Source organism: Ovis canadensis, chromosome 19 (genome assembly GCF_042477335.2).
Source record: "Ovis canadensis isolate MfBH-ARS-UI-01 breed Bighorn chromosome 19, ARS-UI_OviCan_v2, whole genome shotgun sequence".
NCBI classification, from domain to species: Eukaryota; Metazoa; Chordata; class Mammalia; order Artiodactyla; family Bovidae; genus Ovis; species Ovis canadensis.
In genome coordinates, this window is record NC_091263.1 from 25,742,111 (window position 1) to 25,768,793 (window position 26,683).

Here is a 26,683-nt window from a genome sequence, read left to right on the forward strand (position 1 = left end):
ACCATTTCTGTCCTTTATTGTGCCCATCTTTGGGCAAAATATTCCCTTGATCTTTCCAGTTTTCCTGAAGAGATCTCTAGTCTTTCCCCTTCTGTTGTTTTCCTCTATTTTTAAGCATTGTCATTGAAGAAGGCCTTCTTGTCTCTCCTTGCTATTCTTTGGAACTCTGCATTTATTTGGGTGTACCTTTCCCTTTCTTCCTTGCTTTTTGGTTCTCTTCTTTCTTCAGCTATTTGTAAAGCCTCCTCAGATAACCAGTTTGCCTTCTTGCTTTTCTTTTTCTTTGGGGTGGTTTTGTTCGATGTCTTCTGTACAATATTACGGAACTCTGTCCATATTCTTCAGGCACACTGTTACCTAGATGTAATCCCTTGAATCTATTCATCACCTCTGCTGCATATTCATAGGGGATTTGATTTAAGTCCTACCTGGATAACCTAGTGGTTTTCCCCACTTTCTTTATTTTAAGCCCAAATTCTGCTATGAGAAACTGATTATCTGAGCCACAGGCAGCTCCAGGTCTTGTTTTTGATGAATGTATACAGCTTCTCCATCTTTGGCTACAAAGAATGTAATCAGTTTGATTTGGGTATTGACCATTTGGTGATGGCCATGTGTAAAGTAGTCTTTTGTGTTGTTGGAAAAGAGAGCTTGCTATGACCAGTGCATTCTCTTGGCAGAATTCAGGTAGCCTTTGCTCTGCTTCATTTTGTACTCCAAGGCCAAACTTACCTGTTACTCCAGGTATCTCTTGACTTCCTGCTTTTGCATTCCAATCCCCAATGATGAATAGAACATATTTCTTTAATTTTAGTTCTAGGAGGTCTTCTAGGTTTTCATAGAACTGATCAACTTCTTCGGCATTGGTGGTAGGGCCATAGACTTGGATTACTGTGATGTTGAATGACTTGCCTTAGAAATGAACCAAGATCATTTGGTCATTTTTGAGGTTGCACCCAAGTACAGCATTTTGGACTGTTTTGTTCATTATGAGGGCTAGTCCGTTTCTTCTATGGGATTCTTGCCCACAGTAGTATATATAATGGTCATCTGAATTAAATTTGCCCATTCCTGTCCATTTTAGTTCATCAATTCCTAAGATGTCAATGTTTATTCTTACCATCTCCTGCTTCACCATGTTCAAGTTACCTTGATTCTTGGACCTAACATTCCAGATTCCCATGCAGTACTTTGCAGCATCAGATTTTACTTCCATCACCAGACACATCCACAGCTGAGCGTTGATTCTGCTTTGGCCCAGCAGCTTCATTCTTTCTGGGACTATTAGTAGTTTTCCTCCATTCTTCCCTAGTAGCATATTGGAAACCTTCTGACCTTGGTTAGATCTTTTGTCTTTTTAAACAGTTGATGAGGTTCTCACAGAAAGTATACTGGGGTAGTTTCCATTCCCTCCTACAGTGGATCTTGTTTTGTCAGAACTCTCCACTATGACCCGTCTGTCTTGGGTGGCCCTACATGGCATAGCTCATAGCCTCTTTGAGTTACACAAGCCTCTTCACTCCACAACAAGGCAGTTATCTGTGAAGGGGTTTCCAGATGACTCAGTGGTAAGGAATCTGCCCATCAATACAGGAGACTGGGGTTCTATGCCTGGGTCAGGAAGATCCCCTGGAGGAAGAAATGGCAACCCACTTCAGTATTCTTGTCTGAAAAATCCCATGGACAGAGGAGCCTGGAGGGCTACAGTCCATGGGGTCTCAAAGAGTTAGGCACAATTTAGTAGCACACTGAGCACACTATTATTATAGTTGTCGTTATTAAATATAGTTGTGGGTCACAAATATAACGTTAGTCCTAATAACAGTATAATAAGAAGTTTTGCAAACTCAAACACAGTTGATTGGAATACACTCAATTGGATTACTGTGTCTTAGTATACTTTACTTAGGCTTCTTTTCCCAAAGAAAGGCAATGCCAAAGAATGCTCAAACTACTGCACAATTGCACTCATCTCATACACTAGTAAAGCAATAATTCTCCAAGTCAGGCTATAGTAACATGTGAACTGTGAACTTTCAGATATTCAAGCTGGTTTTAGAAAAGGCAGAGGAACCAGAGATCAAGTTGCCAACATCCACTAGATCATCGAAAAAGCAAGAGAGTTCCAGAAAGACATCTATTTCTGCTTTATTGACTACACCAAAGCCTTTGACTATGTGGATCACAATAAACTGTGGGGAATTCTCCAAGAGATGGGAATACCAGGCCGCCTGACCTGCCTCTTAAGAAATCTGTATGCAGGTCAGGAAGCAACAGTTAGAACTGGACATGGAACAACAGACTGGTTCCAAATAGGAAAAGGAGTACATCAAGGCTGTATATTGTCACCCTGCTTATTTAACTTATATCCAGAGTACATCATGAGAAATGCTAGGCTGGATGAAACAAAAGCTGGAATCAAGATTGCCAGAAGAAATATCAATAACCTCAGATATACAGATGACACCACCCCTAGGGCAGAAAGTGAAGAACTAAAGAGCCTCTTGATGAAAGTGAAAGAGGAGAGTGAAAAAGTTGTCTTCAACATTCAAAAAACTAAGATCATGGCATCTGGTCCCATCATTTCATGGCAAATAGGTGGGGAAACAGTGGAAACAATGTCAGACTTTATTTTGGGGGGCTCCGAAATCACTGCAGATGGTGATTGCAGCCATGAAATTAAAAGATGCTTGTTCATTGGAAGGAAAGTTATGACCAAGTTAGACAACATATTAAAAAGCAGAGACATTACTTTGCCAACAAAGGTCCATCTAGTCAAGGCTATGGTTTTTCCAGTAGTCACGTATGGATGTGAGAGTTGGACTATAAAGAAAGCTGAGTGCCAAAGAATTGATGCTTTTGAACTGTGGTGTTGGAGAAGACTCTTGAGAGTCCCTTGGACTGCATGGAGATCCAACCAGTCCATACTAAAGATCAGTCCTGAATGTTCATTGGAAGGACTGATGCTAAAGCTGAAACGCCAATACTTTGGCCACCTGATATGAAGAGCTAACTCATTTGAAAAGACCCTGGTGCTGGGAAAGATTGAAGGCAGGAGGACAAGGGGATGACAGAGGATGAGATGGTTGGATGGCGTCACCAACTCAATGGAGATGAGTTTGAGTAGACTCTGGGAGTTGGTGACGGACAGGGAGGCCTGGCATGCTGTGGTCCATGGGGTCGCAAAGAGTTAGACACGACTGAGCAACTGAACTGAACTGAACAGGCTCCTTTTAAACTAGCTTCAAGAAACAATGAAAGTATTATATTTTATGGAAAATATATTTTAATTACAATTATTTAAATAAGATCATGGTTTATATGTTTAAGACTTAAGGAAAGTCTAAAATGATCTAATAGAAAATTATCAAATACCATTTAGCTGCTTTAGTTTCTTTCCTCAGAATCTTCACCAAAACATTGTCTGCATAAAACTGTTTCTGTGATGGTAGAAAAGGAAGAATTTGCTTTAGTGGCCTTTAGTGGTTCAGCATATAATGATTTGATATGGTAATGTATTGTATTTGCCCAGTAGGGAATTTTGAATGGTATGTGCTTTTCATGTATGGTAATGAGTAAGCTCAGAGTACAGGTTCTACAGTGATCCTGAAGTACCACGCATGGTCACCAAGATGCCAGTAGCAGCATCTGACATTTGAAGTATTGAGTGAATTAATGCTCAGCTTCAATGTAAACCTAGCATGTTCACAAACAGCTGCTGTAAGATGTATCAGGACAGTTATGCTTATTCTTTTTAATAACAAATGAGCAAGATGTTTCCAGGAGGCTGTATGTATGCTGTTCAGTTCAGTTCAGTCACTCAGTTGTGTTCGACTCTTTGTGACCCCATGGACTGCAGCATGTGAGGCTTCCCTGTCTATCACCAACTCCTGGAGCTTGCCCAAACTCACGTCCATCGAGTCGGTGATGCCATCCAGCCATCTCATCCTGTCATCCCCTTCTCCTCCTGCCTTCAATCTTTCCCAACATCAGGGTCTTTTCCAGTGAGTCAGTTCTTCCCATCAGGTGGCCAAAGTATTGGAGCTTAACTTTAGCATCAGTCCTTCCAATGAATAGTCAGGATTCATTTCCTTTAGGATGGACTGGTTTGATCTCTTTGGGGTCCAAGGGACTCTCAAGAGTCTTCTCCAACAACACAGTTCAAAAGCATTAATTCTTCAGCGCTCTACTTTCTCTATGGTCTAACTCTCATGTTCATACATGACTACTGGAAAAACCATAGCTTTAACTAGATGGACCATTGTGGCAAAGTAATGTCTCTGCTTTTTAATATGCTGTCTAGGTTGATCATAGCTTTTCTTCCAAGGAGCAAGTGTCTTCTAATTTCATGGCTGCAGTCACCATCTGTGGTGATTTTGGAGCCCCCCAAAATTAAGTCTCTCACTGTCCATTGTTTCCCCATCTATTTGCCATGAAGCGATGGGACTGGCTGCCATGATCTTAGTTTTTGAATGTTGAGTTTTAAGCCAGTTTTTCACTCTTCTCTTTCACTTTCATCAAGAGGCTCTTCAGTTCCTCTTCGCTTTCTTCCCTAAGGGTGGTGTCATGTGCATATCTGATATTGATATTTCTTTTGGCAGTCTTAATTCCAGCTTGTGCTTCATCCAGCCCGGCATTTAGCATGATACACTCTGCATATGTTAAATAAGCAGGGTGACAGTATACAGCCTTGTGTACTCCTTTCTGATAGCTCAGATATATGCTGTAAGATTAGCTTTATAGGAACTGTACAGTTTGTACCTTATGTTAATGACTAATCATGATTTTTGTATAAAAGTACACGAGTCATTGGTGTACTTAGAAATCTGACCCACTTAAAAGACTGTGCAAGCAAATTAAAATTAATGGGAAAATTTCTCAGGGACTGAAATACCTGGAAAATTAGAAAGATTGTTCTTCAGCAAATCAGAAAGCACCCGTGGAGTGTTTGGCACAAAAACACTGTGCCTCACCATTTTATTCTTTCAGCAGTCCTGTCTGAGGGCTTGGTCTTTGTGGAATCCTGTTTTCTTCAGATGTCATTAAATGACATTTGTTGTCAAAGCCCTTTCTGACTGAGGTGGAGTTTATATAAGAGCTATAGCTCAGATTGCCTTTGTGACAAAGGCAGTTTGGCACTAGTTCCAGCTCAGTGCCTTTGTGCTCAGGTGACCTTGATCAGAGTTGGCTCCTCTGTGGGGTTCTCAGCATCTTCACCTATAAATGTTAAGGTTGAACCAAAAATCTGTTGTGGGATATTGTCCATGCCATTCATTCAACAAGAGTTTGTTGAACACCTAGTAAGTACAGCACCATTTTATAACTGAGGGTTCAGTTCAGTTCAGTTCAGTCGCTCAGTCGTGTCTGACTCTTTGCAACCCCATGAATCGCAGCATGCCAGGCCTCCCTGTCCATCACCGACTCCCAGAGTCCACTCAGACTCACGTCCATCGAGTCGGTGATGCCATCCAGCCAACTCATCCTCTGTGGTCCCCTTCTCCTCCTGCCACCAATCCCTCCCAGCATCAGAGTCTTTTCCAGTGAGTCAACTCTTCACACGAGGTGGCCAAAGTACTGGAGTTTCAGCTTTAGCATCATTCCTTCCAAAGAAATCCCAGGGCTGATCTTCAGAATGGACTGGTTGGATCTCCTTGCAGTCCAAGGGACTCTCAAGAGTCTTCTCCATCACCACAGTTCAAAAGCATCAATTCTTCGGCACTCAGCCTTCTTCACAGTCCAACTCTCACATCCATACATGACCACTGGAAAAACCATAGCCTTGACTAGACGGACCTTAGTCGGCAAAGTAATGTCTCTGCTTTTGAATGTGCTATCTAGGTTGGTCATAACTTTTCTTCCAAGGGGTAAGCGTCTTTTAATTTCATGGCTGCAGTCACCATCTGCAGTGATTTTGGAGCCCCCCAAAATAAAGCCTGACACTGTTTCCACTGTTTCCCCATCTATTTCCCATGAAGTGATGGGACTGGATGCCATGATCTTCGTTTTCTGAATGTTGAGCTTTAAGCCAACTTTTTCACTCTCCTCTTTCACTTTCATCAAGAGGCTCTTTAGTTCCTCTTCACTTTCTGGTTCAGTGACATGCAAAACCAGAAATAGGTTCCTGCCGGCTGGTACCTAGATCCTAGTAGGGGGAAGAGATCATCCTTAATCAAATAGCCCACAAATAAATATGTCAACCCAGCCTTGGGAAATGCCATGAAGAGCTGGTGGAGTCCTGGGACTGAAGAAGTTCCTAATTGGGAGGTTTATTTCACTCAGAACGGAGACCAAGAAGGGCCTCCTAGGGGAGTGAGAGGTGCTGGAGGACGTGGCAGTAGTGGAGAGGGATGGGAGGCACTGAATTCTAAGCCCAGCAACTTGGCCACCTTATCTCACGGCATCTCGATTTCCTCATCTCTAAAAATGGAACTGACATCAGGAGCTTTTCATGCTATTGTAGGTTTCAGGACAACTTGTTTGAAAATACCCAGCACCAGGCAAATTACACTGCATTGCATTTCTAAGAATAGCTTTGGAAGCAGAGATGTACTGTTTTGTACATGGATTTTTAGATGTGGGGAAAGAGTGAAAACAGCTTTGAGGATTCTTTTATTAAAATGTCTGGGTTCGCTTTCGGCCCTGGAAGGTCCCTGGCTTTCCTTAATCATAGAGCCAAGTTTGCATCACTTGACTTTGAAATCCTGGGAATGACCTTGCTGCATGATTCAGTGACAGAGGACTGAGCTTTAGGAGCTGGCAAAAGGTTAGATATCCCTTGCCATTTATACTCGAGAGTAGGAGGCTGATCGCATGAACAACACTGGTGTGAGGAGGCAGCCCCTGCCCTATTGTCCTCAGCTTTTCTCTCTTCTCTGTATGCTTAATATTTCATTTGGAAATGGTGGACACTTTCTGCAGCTACTTGTGGGTGCTTATGCAATTCCTTCTTGAGATAAAGTGAGGCTAACACTCTCATAACTCTTCAAGGCCTGAGGATTACTCCTTTAATCTTACAAAAGCAAACAGGAGGACAGAAATAACCCATCAGTTGTTTCAAATGAAAATGGCCAACAATAATAAATAATTGCCACAATAACTTGAGGTTAAGGTCTTCATTTGTTGGAGGCCTTTCAAGAATTTGAAGCTTTTCTCCAAGTTAATTTTTCACATCTTGTTTGTTTCCTCAGAGTGTTGCTTCCAAAAGCAAGGCCATTAGATCTCTTGTTACATATGTTATTCTTGTTGACATGCCAGGCATGCAGGAAAGTGAGGTCCTCTCTTCATAGATGGGTAATGCTGATTCCTCCCTTGCAAAAATCCATATTTCAAAGTATTATAGCCTGCTGAGATTTTGGAGAGTTCTCTTCTCTTTCATGCTGTATTAATGGTTGCAAACAGCAATGAACATGTTAATTTAAGTGGAAAAGGAATTTGTTGGAAAGATATGGTTCAGAGCCTAGGCAGGAAGGGGAGGCAAGGCTTAGCCCAAAATGTCAACTCTGGGCTCTCAACTCCTCTGCAGCTGCCTTAGATGATCTCAGAGAGTCCTAGTGTCTTTGAGCAGCCCTTAGAATTCAAGGCCCCAATTGGCAGCATCCACCACCCACACTGAGGCCACTTGACTGCCCTTAAATTACATGACTGCACTTAGTTGAGTGCCCACACTTGAATGACCAAAAGGAGAGCAAAGGCAGGTCTGCCCCCTCTACTGCTTATGTTCCTCTCCTACCTATCTTGAGATTCCCTCCAAACAGGAAGTTTTCAGGATCCTGAGTAGCCAAAAATAGCAACTATCCATCATTCAGGGTTTCTCAGGTGGCGCTGGTGGTAAAGAACCCGCCTGCCAGTGCAGGAGATGCGGGTTCGATTTCCTGGGCTCTGGAAGATCCCTTGGAGAAGGGGATGGCTACCCATTCCAATATTGTTGCCTGGAAAATCCCATGAACAGAGGAGCCTGGTGGGCTACATCCATAAGGTCACAAAAACTCAGACACGACTGAAGCAACTTAGCATGCACACACACGCATCCATCACTCAAACCCTTGTAGGCTTGGTCACATCTGCTACCAACTGGTTGGCCAATCAAAGACTATTCTCCAGCGTGATTTTTGTCTGAAGCTGACATCACCTAATAATTGTCAGTCTCATGTGCGTCTTCATCCTTGCCACCACCATCATACTCATCTCGTTGATGGTCTGTTTACCCCACAACTCTCTCCTGGGCTGCCATTTCCCTCCATCTCACTCTTCAAACATCCCTCCCTCCTCCTCGCCTTTCCTGGTCTTGGACTCTGCTTTTATTTCACTGCAAAGTAGAGGCCTTCCCAGGGGAACTTTCATTTCTTCCTACCACACTTCTACTGATGCATCTGGGCCATGTGCCCCATTTTCTTACTTCATACCAGCTGAGGCCAGCCCCTCTGTTTGTTCACCAGGCCACCCAGCAACTGTGCCTTGTCATCTCTTCCTTACTTGCCCTCTGTCTAGTAGATCCTTCCCAGTATTGTGTAAATATGCCATGTTAATTCTTTTCTGAAAATAAAAAAGCAATTTCTTTGAGCCCGTTTCCCCCACCAGCTGTCATCCTATTTCTCTGCTTTCCTTTACTGAAAAACTCCAAAGAATTGGCTATGCCCACTGTTTCCATTTCTTCTACCCCTACCTCTCTTAGACCAACTCTAGTCAAGCTTTATCCCTGATACTACACTTCAGAAGTTCTTACCAAGATCACCAGTGACCTCCAGATGGCTAATTCCAAAGGCCAGTTCTGATTTTTCATGTTAGTTTGCCACATTTGACGAAACTGATTACTCCTTTCTTGAAGCATGTGGCTGCTTGGAGACTGTCTTGATTTTTCTCCTGTCTCCTTATTCATTCTTTTTCTGTCTCCTTTGCTGGCTTATCATCATCTTTAACTCCTAAGTGTGAGCCCCCCTTCTCTATTTACATGCATTCCCTAGTGGTCACTTCTAATCCACCCCAAATGTGTATCTCTGGCCCTGACCCCCTGCTTCCACTCCAGACTGTTACATCCAGCTCTCTGAGCATCTCTTCTCAAAAATCCAGTAAGCACTTGAATGTTCTCTGCTGACCTTCTATACCTTTGGTCTTTTGCATCTTGATAAATGACACCTCTTTCCTTCCAGTTGTTGAATCTAAAATTCTTGCAGCTATCCTTGCCTCTTCTCTTTCTTGAACACCCTTCTTGCAATCTGTGAGCAAAATATATTGGCACAATTTTTGAAACATCTAGAATATAACCTCAGCTTCTACCCCTGTGGTCTGAACTGCCATTTTCTTACACCTGAATTCTTATAAGAACCTTCTCACCAGACTCTCTCTTTCCTTCTGACTGAGTATACTCACCATGCACATCACAGCCAGTGTGAGCCTTTATATATGGAAGTCAGGCCATATCATCCCCTGTTCAGAGCCCTGCAGGATCTCCTGTCTCAGAGGCAAACTAAGGTCCTTGTGATGACTCCATCCCTTCACCACTAAGCCCATTCCCCTCCCCACTCTGCCCCTCACTCGTTCCTCTCCAGCCACACTAGTCTCCTTGCTATCCTTGAACACACCAGGCATGACTTTGCTAGTTCCCAAATTCTGTGCATCTTGTTATCTTTCTTCCTTCTGGTTTCTACTGAGAGGCCACCTCATCAGTGCAGCTTCCCTGAACCAGCTTATTTAAAATTGCACCCTACTCTCCCTCGAACTATGGTGCCTTCTTTCCTTCTTAGCCTTTGTAAGTTTTCTCCATTGCTCTTACCACAATCTGATCTGTATATTTGATTCTTTGTGTATATGTTTTTTGTCTCCTTAAAGCTACAGAAAGGCAAGAACTCTCTTTTGTTCACTGCATTCTCTAGCCCATAAAATAGTGATTGGCATGTCGTAGGTGCTTAGAAATATTTGAGTGAATTATCCTATAACCAAAATCCATGATTAGGTTATTGAAAGAAGGTGAAAGTGAAGTCTCTCAGTCGTGTCCTACTCTTTGCAACCCCATGGACTGTGGCCTACCAGGCTCCTCTGTATGGGATTTTCCAGGCAAGAGTACTGGAGTGGGTTACTATTCCTTCTCCAGATCTTCCTAACCTAGGGATTGAACCCGGGTCTCCTGCATTGTAGGCAGATGCTTTACCATCTGAGCCACCAGGGAAGTTGATTAGGTTATTAAATGTGTTATAATTTTCCAAGTTGGATACACTAGATTTCACATGAGCCATAGGATGGCCTAGTGAGTGAGTTAGGCTACACACCACAGAACCCCGCCATGCTTAGATGTGGCAGCTGAGGCCCATGAGGGCTGGCTGGGTATCCCAGAACACAGGGCTTATTAGTGGGTTCCTGGGACTTGTAGTCCTGATCCAGAGGAGTTTCTCCCACCTGCCTCCCCTGCTCTCAGCTACCTGCTACATTCCATATTACTAATATATTAGTGAAAGTTTTAGCACACTTATTGCTGTTCATTTTTCCTTTTAGCGTTGATGAGAAAACCCCGTATCTAGCTCTGGGGGCTGTGAAGAATATCTCTCTAAATATCTCCATCTCCAACCTTGGGGATGATGCCTATGATGCCAACGTGTCATTCAACGTTTCTCGGGAGCTCTTCTTCATCAACATGTGGCAGAAGGTAAGACAGCCCTGTGTCTAGTGCATTCGCTGACTTTCATCATAGCCTGGAATATGCAGTGATCTTGCAAATACTGTTACTTTGTGCGGAGGCCTGTGCATTGGAGCCATATCTGTATTTGACACCACCTCCCATCCCTTCTATCTTGTGAAATCCTCTCCACACAGTTGTATTCTGGCCCCTTCTCTGAGATGATACAGTCATCATCTCTGGCACACGCATGTTCTACAGAATTCATGCTTTAGGTCAGCAGTGGTTGTGAAAGACCAGATAAGAAATGAAAGCAAATCACTGCTTATCATGTGAGTTATCACCAGTGATGCCTTTGATGTTTCCCATTCAAGGGTCATGAACATAGGCCTCTGCTTTGGCATATTGACTTATTCCTGAAATATTTTAGTGAATTGAGGAAATTAAATTATTTCCATGAATTGAGTGAGTTTTTAAGAGCAATTTAATTTATTTGAATGATGTTTAAATAGCGCGACCCAGAAAGGAAAAAGGACCTGGTTTTGTCTCCTGTTCCATAATCCCCCTCAGTGAACCACTTTGGGGAAGAAAGAGTAACAGACCTCATCCACAGGCAAGCAGGAGGAATGACTGGACTCAGACGTCCTTCCATGGAGGTTGTCTGCCTGTGGTTAGACAGGTTATCTACCTGTGGGCAGCTCTTCTGATGGGAACCTTTGCAGCTTTTCAAAGTGTTCACAGCAGTGAACTGCGGCACCTTGATGTCTGTGTAGAAATGGAGCCAAAATCACTTTCTGAGGTAAACCTTGGCCCTGCCCACAGGTGAGCACTAGGCCCACCTTCGGGCTATGGGCAGCCTTTGTCCAGGCACAAATCCTGTCAAGCTCAACAGTTTGACCAGGACGTGCCAACCCTGCCCAGCTTACAGGGCAACTGAAGCATATAGACATCTAGAATGGCATTCCAAGAGCTTCCCAAGAGATCATCTCAGACTCTCTGATGCTACATAGCTTCTGGAGCTCCAGGATAGTGGAGGCCACAGAAGCATTGAATGCAAGAAGAGCATACTTTCCAGCTCCTCTAAACCCCCCAAATTGTCCCTGATTTAATCTCAGTCCAGAGGGAACCAAGTATCCATAGAGTGCTTTACTTGGCTATGGACAGAATCTCTTTCACAGAATGTCATGTGCCACGATGCCATCTTCCTCTTGGGAGTAGAAGGATGGGTAGGGGGAGAGGGGTTCAGTGAGGGACCAGACCTGTGGAACCCATCTTTACGATAACTGGTAGCTAGGTCATCACTGTCCCACACTCAAGCCCATGAAAGAGCTTTCTACCTCAGAATTAGGAATAGCTGTGCTTTTCCAGAGCATTTTAGCTTGCTTGTTATCTGTGGACAGAGGCATTCTTATAACCAACTAAGCTTCATTATCTCTGTTCTAGAAAGCTCAGAGTTGGCCTCACTGTTAGTATAAGGACTTCTTGGTATTATTTTGTAAACAAAGTAGCCTCCTGCTTCTTACTGTACTTCCTTTCACCGTGTTTTTCTTTTTGGCTTGGAGACTGTATAATATTCTATCATAGGATATAGTATGGATTGCCTGTGAATTCATGCTATTTGATATTAGATTAGTTCCAGTTTTATTATCTTTTGAATAATATTGTGATGACTCTTTTTTAGAGCAACTAGTATGAGCAAATGACTATATCCTTAATCCTATAATTATTTGGGGAATGGGAAGTCTCAGTTATTGATCAACCAACATGGGTTTTTCATACATTTCCCCATTCCCTCCTTACTGCATGTAATCTGGGCATACCTGATTTATTGGAGCAATGTTCTCAGGAGAAAAGAAGTGAGGAAACGGAATGGGGCAGAAAGGTCTGAGGAAGGGTACAAAATCCCAAATCAGCCCTGGTCTGTCTGTGGGGTAAAAAGAGATGGAGGGTGCTCTAGAGCATAAATTAGTCAGCATAATTGTCCCCGTTGAAGTGGAAGGGGAGCACCATGTCCACCCCATCATCATTATTAACCACTGGGGAGACATCCTGGATAAGGGGACTCAGTCAGTCAAGGATGGTGCACCTGAGAAGGACACAGGTGTCTCAGTGGCTACTGTGGCTGATCATGGGGCCAATGAGAGCTCATTTTTTATCTCTTTGCCACTGAGTCCCAGTGACCTTTAAAACCTTTGGCACAGGGGACACTAGGTTTCAATTTGGCAGAAAGTTGGCAAGGTATTGGGCTCTTTGGGCTCTGGTGCACATTAGTCCAAGAAAGGTGGCAAGGCACAGAGACATCATATCATGTAGTGGCTGCAGAGGCAGGGCCAGCTAGAAAAGCATATGGGTGAGACGCCCTTCAGTGCAGTAGGAGAAGGAGTAATAGAGAAAAAAAATCCCCTCCTGTGACTATAACCACAACTGCAAAGTTAATCAATTGGGGAATATAAGTGGCATCATTCAGCCCAGAGCAAGTTTTTAACAATACATAGGTGGGTAATGAGTGAGACAGGAAGGGGCCCACCCATACTGATAGACCTACCAGAACCAGCATGGGCCCTACAAAAAGGTCCTAACATGTTAAATAAGAAAAGTGTAACTCCAGAAACAGAGGGAAAGCATACCTTTTAAAAGACTATTAATAGAAAGCAAAAGTAAATTTTACAGACATCTGTTTTCTTAGTAAAATTCAAGGAAAAAAAAAAAAGTGAACCCAGCAAATGATCAGATAGTAGAACAATGGACTGAGAGGAAAATGGAAAGGGCTAACAGAGAAGCAAAAAAAAAAAAGTTTGTGGTTGAGATTAGGAAGTATTATAATGAAACCAAGAGGGCAATGACAGAATTAAAATATTTGTTATGATCAGAAAGGAACAGAATTAGCAGTATGGGAAACTGATTCATTGTTGCGGAGGGCGTATTTGAGGAGATCTCTGAGAATTTATAGAGAAAAAGAACAGAGCGGTGGAGAAGGATGGCAGTGAAGACTAGATATGGAAGGTGAAGGCTGGAGAATCAGCAAATGGAAATGGTTCCAGAATCACTGGAATAGAAGACCTGAGTAGACAGCAAAAAAGAATCCTGATTTTTGTGAATGGTGCTGCAGACATCAGGAAAAAGTGTTAAAAATGGCTTAATGTTTACATACAGCTTCATCACATTTCAGTTTTTGCACTGTAAAAATGATGCTACCCGTACCTAACAGAAAACAAAGAAACTCATTCTTTCTCCAGCTTTTGTGACATTAATAGCAATAATTAAATTGTGTTCCATAGTGAAGTAAGAATTCTATACCCAGCCAACTTGCCCTGCATGGTGAAAGCAAAATAAGGATAGCTTTGGATATACAAGAATTTGTGAAGTCTACTAACTCTTCTAGTTTAGACTCCCCCCAAAGCAGACCTGGACACAATGACTGTGGTACAGGTAGGTAGAGAATGAGGTGGGGGGAGGCACAGTGCGGGAGTGATGAGTCTGATGAAACGGGACAAGATGGGAAAGTGTGCACAGAAGGGCAGGTTTTGCTGTGGGCAGTTCGTCTTCTGTCCTGCTGCAGATCCTCTGAGAGACAGACTCAGAATCGTTGTGTGGGGTAAGGAAGCTGCTGGAGGGTTTATCTACCAACTCCTGTTTCTCATTCATGGAGAATCGCTCCAAAGGCATTAACTGTCCAGCCTTTGCAGCCTTCCCTGGCTCTGGGCTACATTTCCTTTCTTGGGGCCAGGAAACAACTCAGGCAGAGAGATGGGGGAGCTTCAAGCCTGGAAGGAGACTGGCCTCAAGTGACCAGCCCTTGGGATGGTTCTGGGAAACATGAGCAAGGCACTGGCAGCATCTGAGCAAAAGCCATGAGAGCTTAACCATGCAACTCTTCTGAGAAATGGCTACTTGCATATATAGTGTATTGTGGGATAAAAAGTATATTGAAGCCAAATAAAAAAGTAAGCAAAAGCAACTTTTACAAATATTTAAAATAGGAAGCAAATGTGAAACAATAATTATTGCCTCAGTAAATAATAATTTTGAATATTAATATAAAATAAGTCTATAATCTCAGTTTTACCATAAAAATTTGAGAAGAAATTTAATCTCATTACTCCTCCTGCTTCACATTCTTTAGGATGGATCTCAGGCTCCTCAGCTGTTCATGAGAGGCCCTTCCCAGCCTGGTCTTTCCTGCCTCCCCTCCTCCCAGCCTCATAGTCACCATCCCCCACATACACCCTTGAATCCACTCATAATTTCTTGCTGAAGCTGCCCTTACTCAGGAATACCTCAACCCCAGTTTGTTTAATGAACTGTTCCAACCTCGCATCTCAGCTCAAGGGTCACCTGTGTAGGCCCCTCACCTGAACTGGTGATGTGGGTGGCTAGCTATCCCTTTTTTCCAGAATCACAGAGCAACTCGGGGCCCAGGCCCTGCCTTCAAGGTCTCCAGTCTTTTCTGTCAGCACACAATTAGTGATGTCTCAGTTTCTGAGACTGAACAAAAAATATGACCTGAGATGGATTTTTTTCTCTCATGCAAGGCTCCTTTTAGATTTGTTCGGATTCCTTCAAGGGGAGACTGCTTATAAAAATGTGGGCTGCATGGGTGCTGCTGCTGCTGCCTAGTCTCTTCAGTTGTGTCTGACTCTGTGCGATCCCATAGATGGAAGCCCACCAGGCTCCCCCGTCCCTAGGATTCTCCAGGCAAGAACACTGGAGTGGGTTGCCATTTCCTTCTCCAGCGCATGAAAGTGAAAAGTGAAAGGGAAGTCGCTCAGTCATGTCCGACTCTTAGCCACCCCATGGACTGCAGCCCACCAGGCTCCTCCATCCATGGGATTTTCCAGGCAAGAGTACTGGAGTGGGGTGCCATTGCCTTCTCTGGTTACATGGGTGACCATCTGCTAACTGTCATCTCACCTGTGTAAAGCTAAAAGAGAGAGTGAGGAAGAATGGAGAAAACATGGTTTGGAACACGACTGCATCACACGACTTTAGGGTCACATTCACCTTCGGCTGTAGGTGAGCAACACCCCAGAGCACAGTTCCACAGAATATAATGTCAACAGTGCCCTCTGGAGTCATATAGTCATGTGGCACCAGAGTCAAGAAGTCCAGTTGTCATTTCTTGCCTTGGTGCCACTTGGCACATGGAGACTTAGCCCTTCTTGCATCAGTGGAACAGGAATGGAGTTGTTTGGACAGCAGTGATTAAGTACCTGTGAAGTGTCAGGGGCTGTACTAGCTGCTAGGAGACACAAAGAAGAATAAGCACTGGTCCCTGCTCCTGGGAGGACACAGCCTAATAGGGAGAAAGGCACGTCAGCCAGCAATTAAAGTACGAGATGCCAGCTACTCTACAGAGGTACTGAGAAGTTGTTTTGAAGCGCAGAGATGACAAGATGGAGCAAGTTGTTACTGTACCTGGTAGTCTCAGGTTGGACAGAATCCCTAGATAAATGCTGGGTGCGGCGGGGGGGGGGGGGGGGGTGGGTAGGTGGATGGGCCTCTGAAGAGTTGATGTCAGCCAGTGCCAACATTTCAGAGCTAGGGTTGCTGAGTGGGGTGGGTGGGCCAGTTTATTTGGGAGGTCCAAATAAGTCCAGAGCTGGACTGAAGCAGAGGTGAGACGGTGGAGAACAGAGGAGGAGGAACAAAAGGAATCTCGCCAGGTGGAAAGAAGCTGCCCATGTGGGACAAAGGAGCAATAAGTGGCAGGGTGACTTTGGGACATTTTAGAAATACTGTTTTGTGCTGAAGGTGCTTGTCAGCTGGGACTCCTGCTGTCATGAAAGCCTCACATAAGTGAGCGAGAGAAATTGGAAAAAAGGGATTGGGTTCATGAGTACATCTTTGTGGTATTGACTGCCATGCATACATGGAAACGGACAGGGAGGTGGACAGTGTAGGCTTCAAGCGGATGTGAGAGAGCGCCCAGCTGATTTGGGGGTACAAAGGGGACACGGCATCTTGCCATGGAGTCAGGGGAGAGGGAGAAAGGGCAGGCTTCTGGCCCAGTCTCTTCTCTACAAAGTGCAGTCTTGGTTTGGGTCTCCTAGATGCTGACCTTGAAACAAGGAATTGAGGGCTATTCATACCTTTGGGAGATGCAGAAAACAGTGGAAAGGAGGCGAAGCAATACAGGCAGGTGGGGGCAGCTGATGAAGAGAGAACCTTTACACCAGCCGTCACAGGGGGTGGTGGGGCTTTATCCCTCAAAGCAGCTACAGGAAAAGTACAAGACAAGCCTCAGGGGGTGTGTGAGCTGGGGATTCAGACACCATACCCCCCAAAGAGTCAGTGGCTTAGGCCTGCTCGGGGTGTTCATTCCCCACTACTAGTGTCTTATAAGGTGCATGGCCAGAGCAACCTACACAGTTCTGAACAGTGTCCTCAGGCACAGAGATGCAGCTGCTGGCAGCTGGAAGTGAGCTGGAACAGCCCGAAAGGTGCAAGCCGTCTGGGCAGGTCTCACCAACATCTCCAGCTTGAGCACCTCACTTTCTAGGCCTCCTCCAGAAGTTGTAGGTTGGCCTCATAGCACTTCCCTGGGTTTCTGAAGGAGCACACCTCACAGTCTACAGGTGTGGGGCAAGACAGGTGTTGTAAATGGGTGAAGAGGCTGAGTATGGGACAGGAGAAAGCAGTGGAGACTGTGAAGAACGGAGGATTCCAGCCTTGTCTACAGAAGGCCACCCACGCCCAGCAGCAGCCACTGATTGCCAGGTGGGAGTGAGTGCCAGTTTCAGACTTCCTATTTTTCAGAAAAAGCCAGAAATCCACATTTTTATGTGAAATCTCATGGCTTTGGCAGCTAATTAAAATATTCTCTGAACATTGTATGGGCCAAACAAAACATGTCCGCTGACCATATCCAGCCTCTAGGCCACCAGTGGTGACCTCCCGCTTAGCTGTTTTCCGCATGTTCTGGTCCCATTGTCTTGCCTGCCTGTTTGGCTCATGGATCTGGATTCTGGTAGATCCCAGTCTGTCTGCAGCCTTGATAACATTTCATGTCCACCGCTGGGCATCAGATCAGCTAGTCAGAGACTAGATTGTGAGTGTATGTTGAGAGGAAGGAGGGAATTGGAGATGGTCAACTCAAACCTGGTGTTCACTGAATTTTTTTTGTCCTTTCTTTTTATTAAAAAAATTTTTTTGGACATACCATGTTGTCTGTGGGATCTTAGTTCCCTGACCAGGGATCAAACCCATGCACCTTATATTGGAAACACAGTCTTAACCCTGGACCATTGGTAAAGTCCCTTACTGCCTTTTTTTTTTTAATTGAAGTATATAGTTAATTTGCAGTGTCATGTTTTTTTCTTTAGATGTTCATCAACTTGATTCAGTTATACATAGACACATCAGTTCAGTTCAGTCACTCAGTCGTGTCCGACTCTTTGCAACCCCATGAATCGCAGCACACCAGGCCTCCCTGTCCATCACCATCTCCCACAGTTCACTCAGACTCACGTCCATCGAGTCCGTGATGCCATCCAGCCATCTCATCCTCTGTCGTTCCCTTTTCCTCCTGCCCCCAATCCCTCCCAGCATCAGAGTCTTTTCCAATGAGTCAACTCTATGCATGAGGTGGCCAAAGTACTGGAGCTTCAGCTTTAGCATCATTCCTTCCAAAGAAATCCCAGGGCTGATCTCCTTCAGAATGGACTGGTTGGATCTTCTTGCAGTCCAAGTCTTCTTTTTTAGATTCTTTTTCCATACATGTTAGTAAAGAGTGTTGAGTAGCGTTCCCTGTGCTATGTCTTGTCATTGTTTATTTTATATATAGTAGTGTGTGTATATGTTAATCTCAAGCTCCTCATTTTTCTCACCCCTTCTCCCCCTGCTCTCCCCTTTGGTAACCATAAGTTTGTTTTCTATGTCTGTGAGTCTTTTTCTGTTTGGCAGATATTTTTTTGGATTTCACGTACAAGGAATATCATAGGGTATTTGTCTTTACTTCACTTAATATGATAATTTGGAGGAGGAAGGCAGGTGAGGGGGACCAGTGATCATGAATCCAGCGGGGAGAATGTATACCCTCCCCTGTGATACTTTTGAGCAGTTCAGAGCACTTCCTGTTGTAAGACGTGTAGTTACTGCTCATTCCCTGTTGGTTCTAAGTCACTGAACTCAATTGATAAGTCTGGAGGGACTGCAATGGAGGGAAGGGGCCTTGCCCTTTTATTTTCTCCATGACAGGGTCTTACATGGGAGATGTAACAACCGTGTAGGAAGTTGCCAGAAGGAAAGCCCAGTTTTGCTCTTTCTATTGAGTGAGTGCTTTGAGTTCTGAATTAAACTCTGTTTTAGGAGTGGAGAGCCAGCAGGGCAGTTTCCATAACTTTTAGGGGCTAATTCTTTAAGGCAAGATGCATAGAGGGCTTGTAAGTTTGCTTCTCTTGTAAAGTGATTCTTCCGGCTTCTTTCTACCTTTACTGGAGAAAAGGCAACCCCTTTCCATATTCAAGGCAGACTGCTCAAGATGGCGCCAGGCGATAAGACTGATTCAGTTTCTAACCCAGGTAGAACAGAAGAGATTAGACGCTGCTGTGTTTGTGTACCTTTGGGTTTGAGGAAGTGCCCTGGCCTGTTCTCAGACAGAAGGTTTCCACAGAGAAGTCACATCTGTACACAGGGATGAAATGAAATATATTAAGTGGAGCCAGGTAGCCCAGCGTCACAGTGTGGAAGGGTTTGCGGACGGAAGTGTGTGCACCTCATCCTTCAGCAGGTAAACAGATTTCAAGCAGCCTTCCTGCACTCTGCCACCACCACAGCCCACCCCCCATTCAGGGCAGGAACTGATTTTCATTGTGTTCTGCTTTCTCCGGTGTCTCTTGTCAAGTTAATAGTAGCCTCGAGTGAAATGCAACTCTTAGATGTTTATAGTCATCTTGGCTGGGCCATTAAGATGATGAATGAACTTGCTGCTTGCCCTTGTAAGAGAGCCCTGAGGGTGGATATTGATACTCAGAAAATAATAAGTCTTTTCTGTCCCTTTCCTGTTTTTAATCCAGTGCCCTAAGCCCCCTGGTTCTTTACCTTGAACTCCTGCCTAGCGCCGGGAGAAAAACCTTACCTGGATCCAGCCCATTTGAGACTCTAATACAGAGCAAGCTCTTTCTCTCACACTGTTGGTCTTCCCCATCCCACTTGTCAGAGGCAAATTCCTAGAGCCCCCTGGTGTTTCTGACTTGTTTCTGCTGGCCCTGAACTTCCTCTTGGAAAGGATGAGCATGGGTGGTGGGGAGCAGGGACCAAGCCAGGTTTGCAAGTCCTCACCTGGGTTACCTGTGGCCACTGCACTAGCATTTTCCTGGCCCTGCCACCAGAGCCATCCTAACCTAGAGTGAAGCTGTGCCTGGGAGGAAGGCTGGGCCTTTTCTGTCACAGCTGGCAATGAGGAAGCAGGGGAGAAACCCGGACGCCTATTTTAAATCACACTGTGGCCTCAATGTTCCATGGTAGGGCTCAGCTTTCATGTATGTGAAAAGCTACATTTGTGTATTGACTGCATTGGGAAGGAAGGCTACGTTTTGCTTGAGAAATGTCAACAGAGCTGCTGTAGCTACGACAAGGATCTTTCATGAAAGACGTTTTCCAGAGCTGCAGACTTGGGCAGACCTGGTAGGGGCGGGTATTGGGGGGGTAGTTTAGAAAACATACGTTAAACCTCTAATTTTTTTTTCTTAATGAACTGCACAACGGCAATTTAATAATTTCCTCTTTTAAGAGGAAAGGGGGAGTCTTGGATTCTAAATCTTTTTTTATAAAGGAACACAGCACCTCTTAAAAAGAAAGCCATGAAATTAATCCATCTGCTAAATCCAGTGAAAGAAAACTATTTAAAAAAAAATCAAGAAGAACTTAGGTGTTTCAGCCTGGGTTTCCCTGAAGCAGATCCCGAGGTGAGGATTGTATCAAGTGGCTTAAGAGGGATGTGCTACCCAGGGAGCATGTGAGGAGTAGGGGGTGGAGGCCAGGGAAGGGTGCCATCTCGGACAACCTCCCACAGAGTCTGGCCTGGCCTGAGCTCTGAAATCGGGGTTATACCTCAGCACCGCCCCATCTCAAGGCCGGGAAGCTGGCCACAAGTGCCAGTCATTGGTGAAGGGCCTCTTATGGAGGAAATGAAGTCCAGGAAATGAAGTCCCAGGCACTTTTCCCCACTATGAGAGTGTGGACAGAGCAGCTCCAGAAGCCAAAGAACAGGCCTTGAAGAAGACTCATGGATACTGGCTCATGGAAGTAGATGCACAATGAAACCAGAGAGTGGGCCAACCACGGGGTCCCAGGGGACAGGTCAGACCACTAAAAGTGCTGGCTACGCAGGATCGGGCTTCCCTGCTGGCACTAATAGTAGAGAACTTGTGTGCCAATGCAAGAGATGTGAGAGATGAGGGTTCATTCCCTGGGTCAGAGAGATCCTCTGAAGGAGGTTATAGCAAGCCATTCCAGTATTCTTGCCTGGAGAATCGCATGGACAGAAGAGCCTGGTGGTGTCGAAAGAGTCACACGTGACTGAAGCAGCTTGGCACGCACACACGCACAGCAGGATTACCTCAACGGGTACACTTTGTGATTTGAAAATACATTACAAGCATATGGACAAAGATCTTTGAGCTCTTGAGGTACTCGTGTGATGTTCTCAGTATCAGTGACACACAGGATATTTCTGCCAATTCCTGAATCAGGGAATTGACACCTGTGGAGGCACTTGGAATTTAAGAGAGAACATGAACGCCCAGCTGTGGTCCTGTTGCAGTCCCGTTTTTCAGAGCTGTCATTTCATCCCTTTGAAGCCAGCCTTACAAGGAACATCTTTGCTCTCTGATGGCCACCAGCATCATTCGGAAGAATGAATATAACCAAGAACATGAATATAACTAGCCAGCCTGTCCTGTTCTCCTAAGCTAGTAGATTCAGTTTAGTTCAGTTGCTCAGTCGTGTCCAACTCTTTGTGACCCCATGGACTGCAGCATGCCAGGCTTCCCTGTCCATTACCAACTCCCAGAGCTTGCTCAAACTCATGTCCATTGAGTCAGTGATACCATCCAACCATCTCATCCTCTGTTGTCCCCCTGCCTCAATCCTTCCCAGCATCAGGGTCTTTTCCAATGAGTCAGTTCTTCCCATCAGGTGGCCAGAGTATTGGAGTTTCAGCTTCAGCATCAGTCCTCCCAATGAATATTCAGAAATGATTTCCTTTCGGATTGATTGGTTTGATCTCCTTGCAGTCCAAGGGACTCTCAAGAGTCTTCTCCAACACCATAGTTCAAAAGCATCAATTCTTCAGTGCTCAGCTTTCTTTGTAGTCCAACTCTCACATCCGTACGTGAGTACTGGAAAAGCTATAGCTTTGATTAGACTGACCTTTGTCAGCTGATTTTAAGCCAGAAAGAAAAACACCAATACAGTATACTAACACATATATATGGAATTTAGGAAGATGGCAATGACGACCCTGTATGCAAGACAGGGAAAGAGACACAGATGTGTATAACGGACCTTTGGACTCAGAGGGAGAGGGAGAGGGTGGGATGATTTGGGAGAATGACATTCTAACATGTATACTATCATGTAAGAATTGAATCGCCAGTCTATGTCTGACGCAGGATGCAGCATGCTTGGGGCTGGTGCATGGGGATGACCCAGAGAGATGTTACGGGGAGGGAGGTGGGAGGGGGGTTCATGTTTGGGAACGCATGTAAGAATTAAAGATATTTTTTAAAAAAATAAAAAATAAAAATAAAAAAGCAATTTCAAAAAAAAATCAGTGAGAAAAAAAAAGTGACAACAGAAATTCATACATCCTGATTATCCTGACCCAGAACATCCTGAACAGAAGGAATTTTAAACCAGAAATGCCCATTTTACAAGCAAAGAAATAGTACCCAAATAAATTGGTGGAAGAAATTTTTAAAAAACCAATTAGGAATATATTTGGCTGCATATAACACAAGGGGCAACTTTTAGTAGCTGATCCTAATGAGGCTTTGAGTTTTCTTTTCTAATAACAAATCTCAAAGTGGTCATTCCAGGACAGCTAAGTAACTACACAGTGCCCTCAGAAACCCAGTTCCTTCTGTCTTTCTTTTTTTTTTTCCCTTCTGTCTTTCTACTCAACATTGCTTCATACACATTGCTTCTTGGTTTCCACTTCCAACACTGTAGCTGCATACCAAGCAGTAAGAAGAAGAAAGATAACAGGCCAGACCCCCTTTTAAAGTGCTCTTCTGAAGCTCCATTCAGCATTTTCCATGTACATCTTGTTAACCAGAACCATGTCATGTGGCCACCCCAGTCACAGGGGAGGCTGGGAGATGAGTTTTCCTGGCTGGCCACATGGCCACCCTAAGCACAGCCAGGTTCTGTTTATGGGGAGGAAGGGAAGAGGAGCACTTGAAGGCGTCAGCAGAGTCAGCCCCAGCAGGAACCTGGAAGCGGACATTTGCAAGTGTGTGTCTCTGAGATACAAGCGGAAAGGGGGAAGGACAGGGAATGAATCATGGACAAACAGGCAAGTGACCAGCACAATCACTGTCTTGTTTTACTCCTGCCAAAGTTCTTTCAGGCTCTCTGTTACTGCATTTAGAATTTTTTGTTTAAAGTCAGCCTCAAGAGTAACCTTGTTGGGAAGGTCTAGTTTGGCTGTAGTCAGGTGCAGCAGAGGCCCTGGTGAGAACCAGCAGGTAATGTGACCTGGATCTGTCTGATTAAGTGGTGCCCAAGGGGATGTGCTCCTTCAGTAGATGTTAGACCCTGATAAAGCATAAGATGATCTCTCTCTGTCCACCTTATCTGTCATCATTGATGCCTATGTTTCCTATTTTCACAAGATGAAGCCATTCAGTGAAAATGTCACTGTGTTTGTATTCAGGGGCTCCGACAGAGGTGCTATAGCTCTCCATCCAGGCAGTCTGTGCCAGAAGGTCCAGGTTCAGAGCCCCTGTCCTGTTTGGTATATGTATTGCCAGCCTTCTCTTCACTCTTCTATTTATCTGTTTCTGTACTGTGTGTAGTTTGGCATCTTCCTTCTTAAAATATAAAGCGTAGGCCTGCACTGTTATCCAAGGAGCCCAGCATAGTTATTATTGCCCCAGGTTTCAACAGGCTTCCCAGTGGCACTAGTGGTAAAGAACCTGCCTGCCAATGCAGGAGATGTAAGACACAGTTTTGATCGCTGGGTCGGGAAGATCCCCTGGAGGAGGGCATGATAACCCACTCCAGTATTCTTGCCTGGAGAATCCCTATGGCCAGAGGAGCCTGGCGCGCTACAGTCCATAGATTCTTACAGTGTTGGACACAACTGAAGGTACTGAACATGCACGCACACAGATTTAAACATATTTCTGTTCATGTGGCAGTCACAGAACACTTGTATGTATTTGTAATGCATCTACTCTTAATTTCTTTTAGTCTTTTTATGCTGTTTGGAAGTTGCATCGTTTATGTCCTTGCTACTCAAAATATGGTCATGGACTAGCAGCACAGCCTGACCTAGGAGCCTGTTAGAAGTGCAGAATCTCAGATCTGACCACCCAGATGTGCTGAATCAGTATCTGCATGTTAACAAGATCCCTGGGTATTTGCATGCATAGCAAAATTTGAGGGAAGTCAGAGTTCCTGACTTTAGGTCATCTAACTTGGTAACTTACTAAGACATTGATGAAGACCCTACATGCACTCAGAGCAGGAGTCTGGTGGTGCTTTGGGTGTGATGCCCTCTGGGCAGACATGGAGCTGCTCAAAAAGTGTCTGGGAGGGAAAGAGGAGGCTTTTATGGAGCATCTTTTAAGCATGGGGCTGGGGGTTTTATCCCATTGAATCCTCACCACAGTCTCCTGTGATACAGGCTCTTATGCCCAACATGTAGATGAAGGAGTCAAGACTCCCAGGGTTAAGAGAACACAATCCTTTTATGTTCAAGACTCATAAACATTAATGAGACTTGAGGTCACACAGCCAGTAAGTGGCTGAGCTGGTGCTAACGTCACCTTTTTGGCCCAGCTTCCCTTGTCTGAGCTGCCAAGACGTCTCTCAAAGGCTTTGCTGAGAATCGAGTTGGCCGACTGGGGAAATTGGTCCCTGTCTCTTTGGCTTGAGAGCATGTGCTTCTCCCTAGTGTTAAATTTTAAAGTGGTGGCCGTTCCACCTGCAGGAAGCAACAAGGTAAGCTCTTCCATAAAGGAAAGGAAGGTAACTAGAACATATGCTGAAGAAAACAGAGACGTTCACAACAAAGGAGGTGTCCTAAGGACTCCAGAGGAAAGTCTCAGAAAAGCATTTGTCAGGGGTCCCTTCCCAGAGATGAGAGGATCACTGAATCCTGAGCACAACTGCTTTGCACTGGGGGAAATAAAGAGAATGTGCGCCCAGCTAAAGAAAAGGGAAATGTCCTCTGAGCCAGAGACTGTGCTTGAGACCCACTGTACAACTGACAAGTAATGTGCAGACAAGCATCCCCTCCACCTGGCTGAATCCAGTGCTCATTTCTCAGTCCTCTTTTTTTTTTTTTTTTTCTGGACCCATCAGCAACTATCAGTACAGTTAATTACTTCACTGGGTGGTTTTCTTTTTAATCTTTAATAGCATTTCCCACTTGACTTACAATTTACTTAAACTGCATACATCTTAAGTAATTTCAGTAATTTTTGTATGTGTCTGTACCCACATCATGAATGAAAACATTTCTAAAAGGAGAGAAGGATGGTCAAAGTGGGATCCTGATCCCCCAGACTGGTTCCATTTGCAGGAAACAGCACCTCCATTCTTCTTGGCTCCCTCTTTTTCTCTCACCCCTCAGCTGTCCAACCACAGCCTGTTGACTGGACCTGCCAAGTCCATTCCCAAGGCCACCATGTTTCACCCATGTTTCACCATCACCGCTGCTTCCTTCCTGCCCCAGGTCACCATCTTCTTTGCCTGTAATTGACTACAGGGGGCCCCTTCCTAATTGGTCTCTCTGCTTCCAGCCTTGTCCTGTTACGCTCCTTTACATACGACCCTCCAATGGCTTCCCATCCCATCATAAAGCTTCCTTCCTTTCAGGACCCATCCGACTCCATAAGACCTGACCTAATTGCCGCCTCTGTGAACCCTCTACCTCTCTTCTCGCTCTCTCCGCTGTAGCACAGTGGCCTCCCTGCTGTTCCTTGAAACACACCAAGCTTGCTTGCCTCAGGGCCTTTGCACTGGCTCTTCCTTCAGGTGTGTGCATGGCCTGCTCCCTCAGTTCCTTGTCTCCACTCAGGTGGCACCTAATTAGAGATGTCCTGCTGTTCCAGACATCCCCATCTCATTCCTGTACCCTGATTTTCTTCATCAAACCTATCAACCGACATCTTTTTTGTTGCTAATTGGCTTGAATGGCTTTTTAGTCAGTGATTCATCCCTGACACCCTCAATGCCTGGGATGTAGTCAGATCTCAGTTTTGTTGACTGACTGACTGAATGAATGAGTCATGGATGCTTATATAGACAGATAAAGGATATTTCTATCTTTCTACCTACTTTATGGTTACTGTGTCAGTACCATTGGGCTTTGCATTGCACTAAATGCAATGCAAATGTTTTTATGTACTAAATGCTCTTTTTAAACAACTAGTAGTTTGTAGAGAGATGTTAATGTCTTATCTCCCTGCAAAGGAAAGCACCAGGAATCAGAGAAATGGAGAAATGCTACCCCCACCTGGTGATAGGTTCTTGCTGTGTAACATCAGGCCTTTGTGCTGAAACTCATCATTGAGGGGCAGCTTTGTGTCTGTGCCTGTTGAGGGGTGACAGGCAATGGACAAAGGCTATGCCTACAGATTTTTCTGCACACCCTCCTCATTTCAAGCCAGCAGCTATTTTCAGCAGAGCTGTCCTCTGTCCATGTGGATTTCTATAGTGGCCCCAGGTTTATAGACCTCTGGTAGGGTTGGGAATGTGAGCTACAGTCTCAAGGACTTAAAAAGCATCTGTGCTATAAAAGAACCAAAAATGACACCCATGTCTTGGTTACGTTTCCCCAGAAGTAAACCCTGAGAGAAGAATTCAAACACAAGTAGTTTGTTGGGAGGTGAAGGTAGGGGAATG

General features: G+C 44.7%; 1 protein-coding gene across 1 annotated transcript in view; it reads left to right on the forward strand.

The window, feature by feature from the left end:
- Nucleotides 1-26,683, forward strand: part of ITGA9 (integrin subunit alpha 9) — a 368,409-nt gene that overhangs the window by 222,989 nt on the left and 118,737 nt on the right. Inside the window, exon 18 of the mRNA XM_069561451.1 lies at nt 10,486-10,636. Coding sequence (XP_069417552.1) covers nt 10,486-10,636 — 151 coding nt within the window. The remainder of the gene's footprint in view (nt 1-10,485; nt 10,637-26,683) is intronic.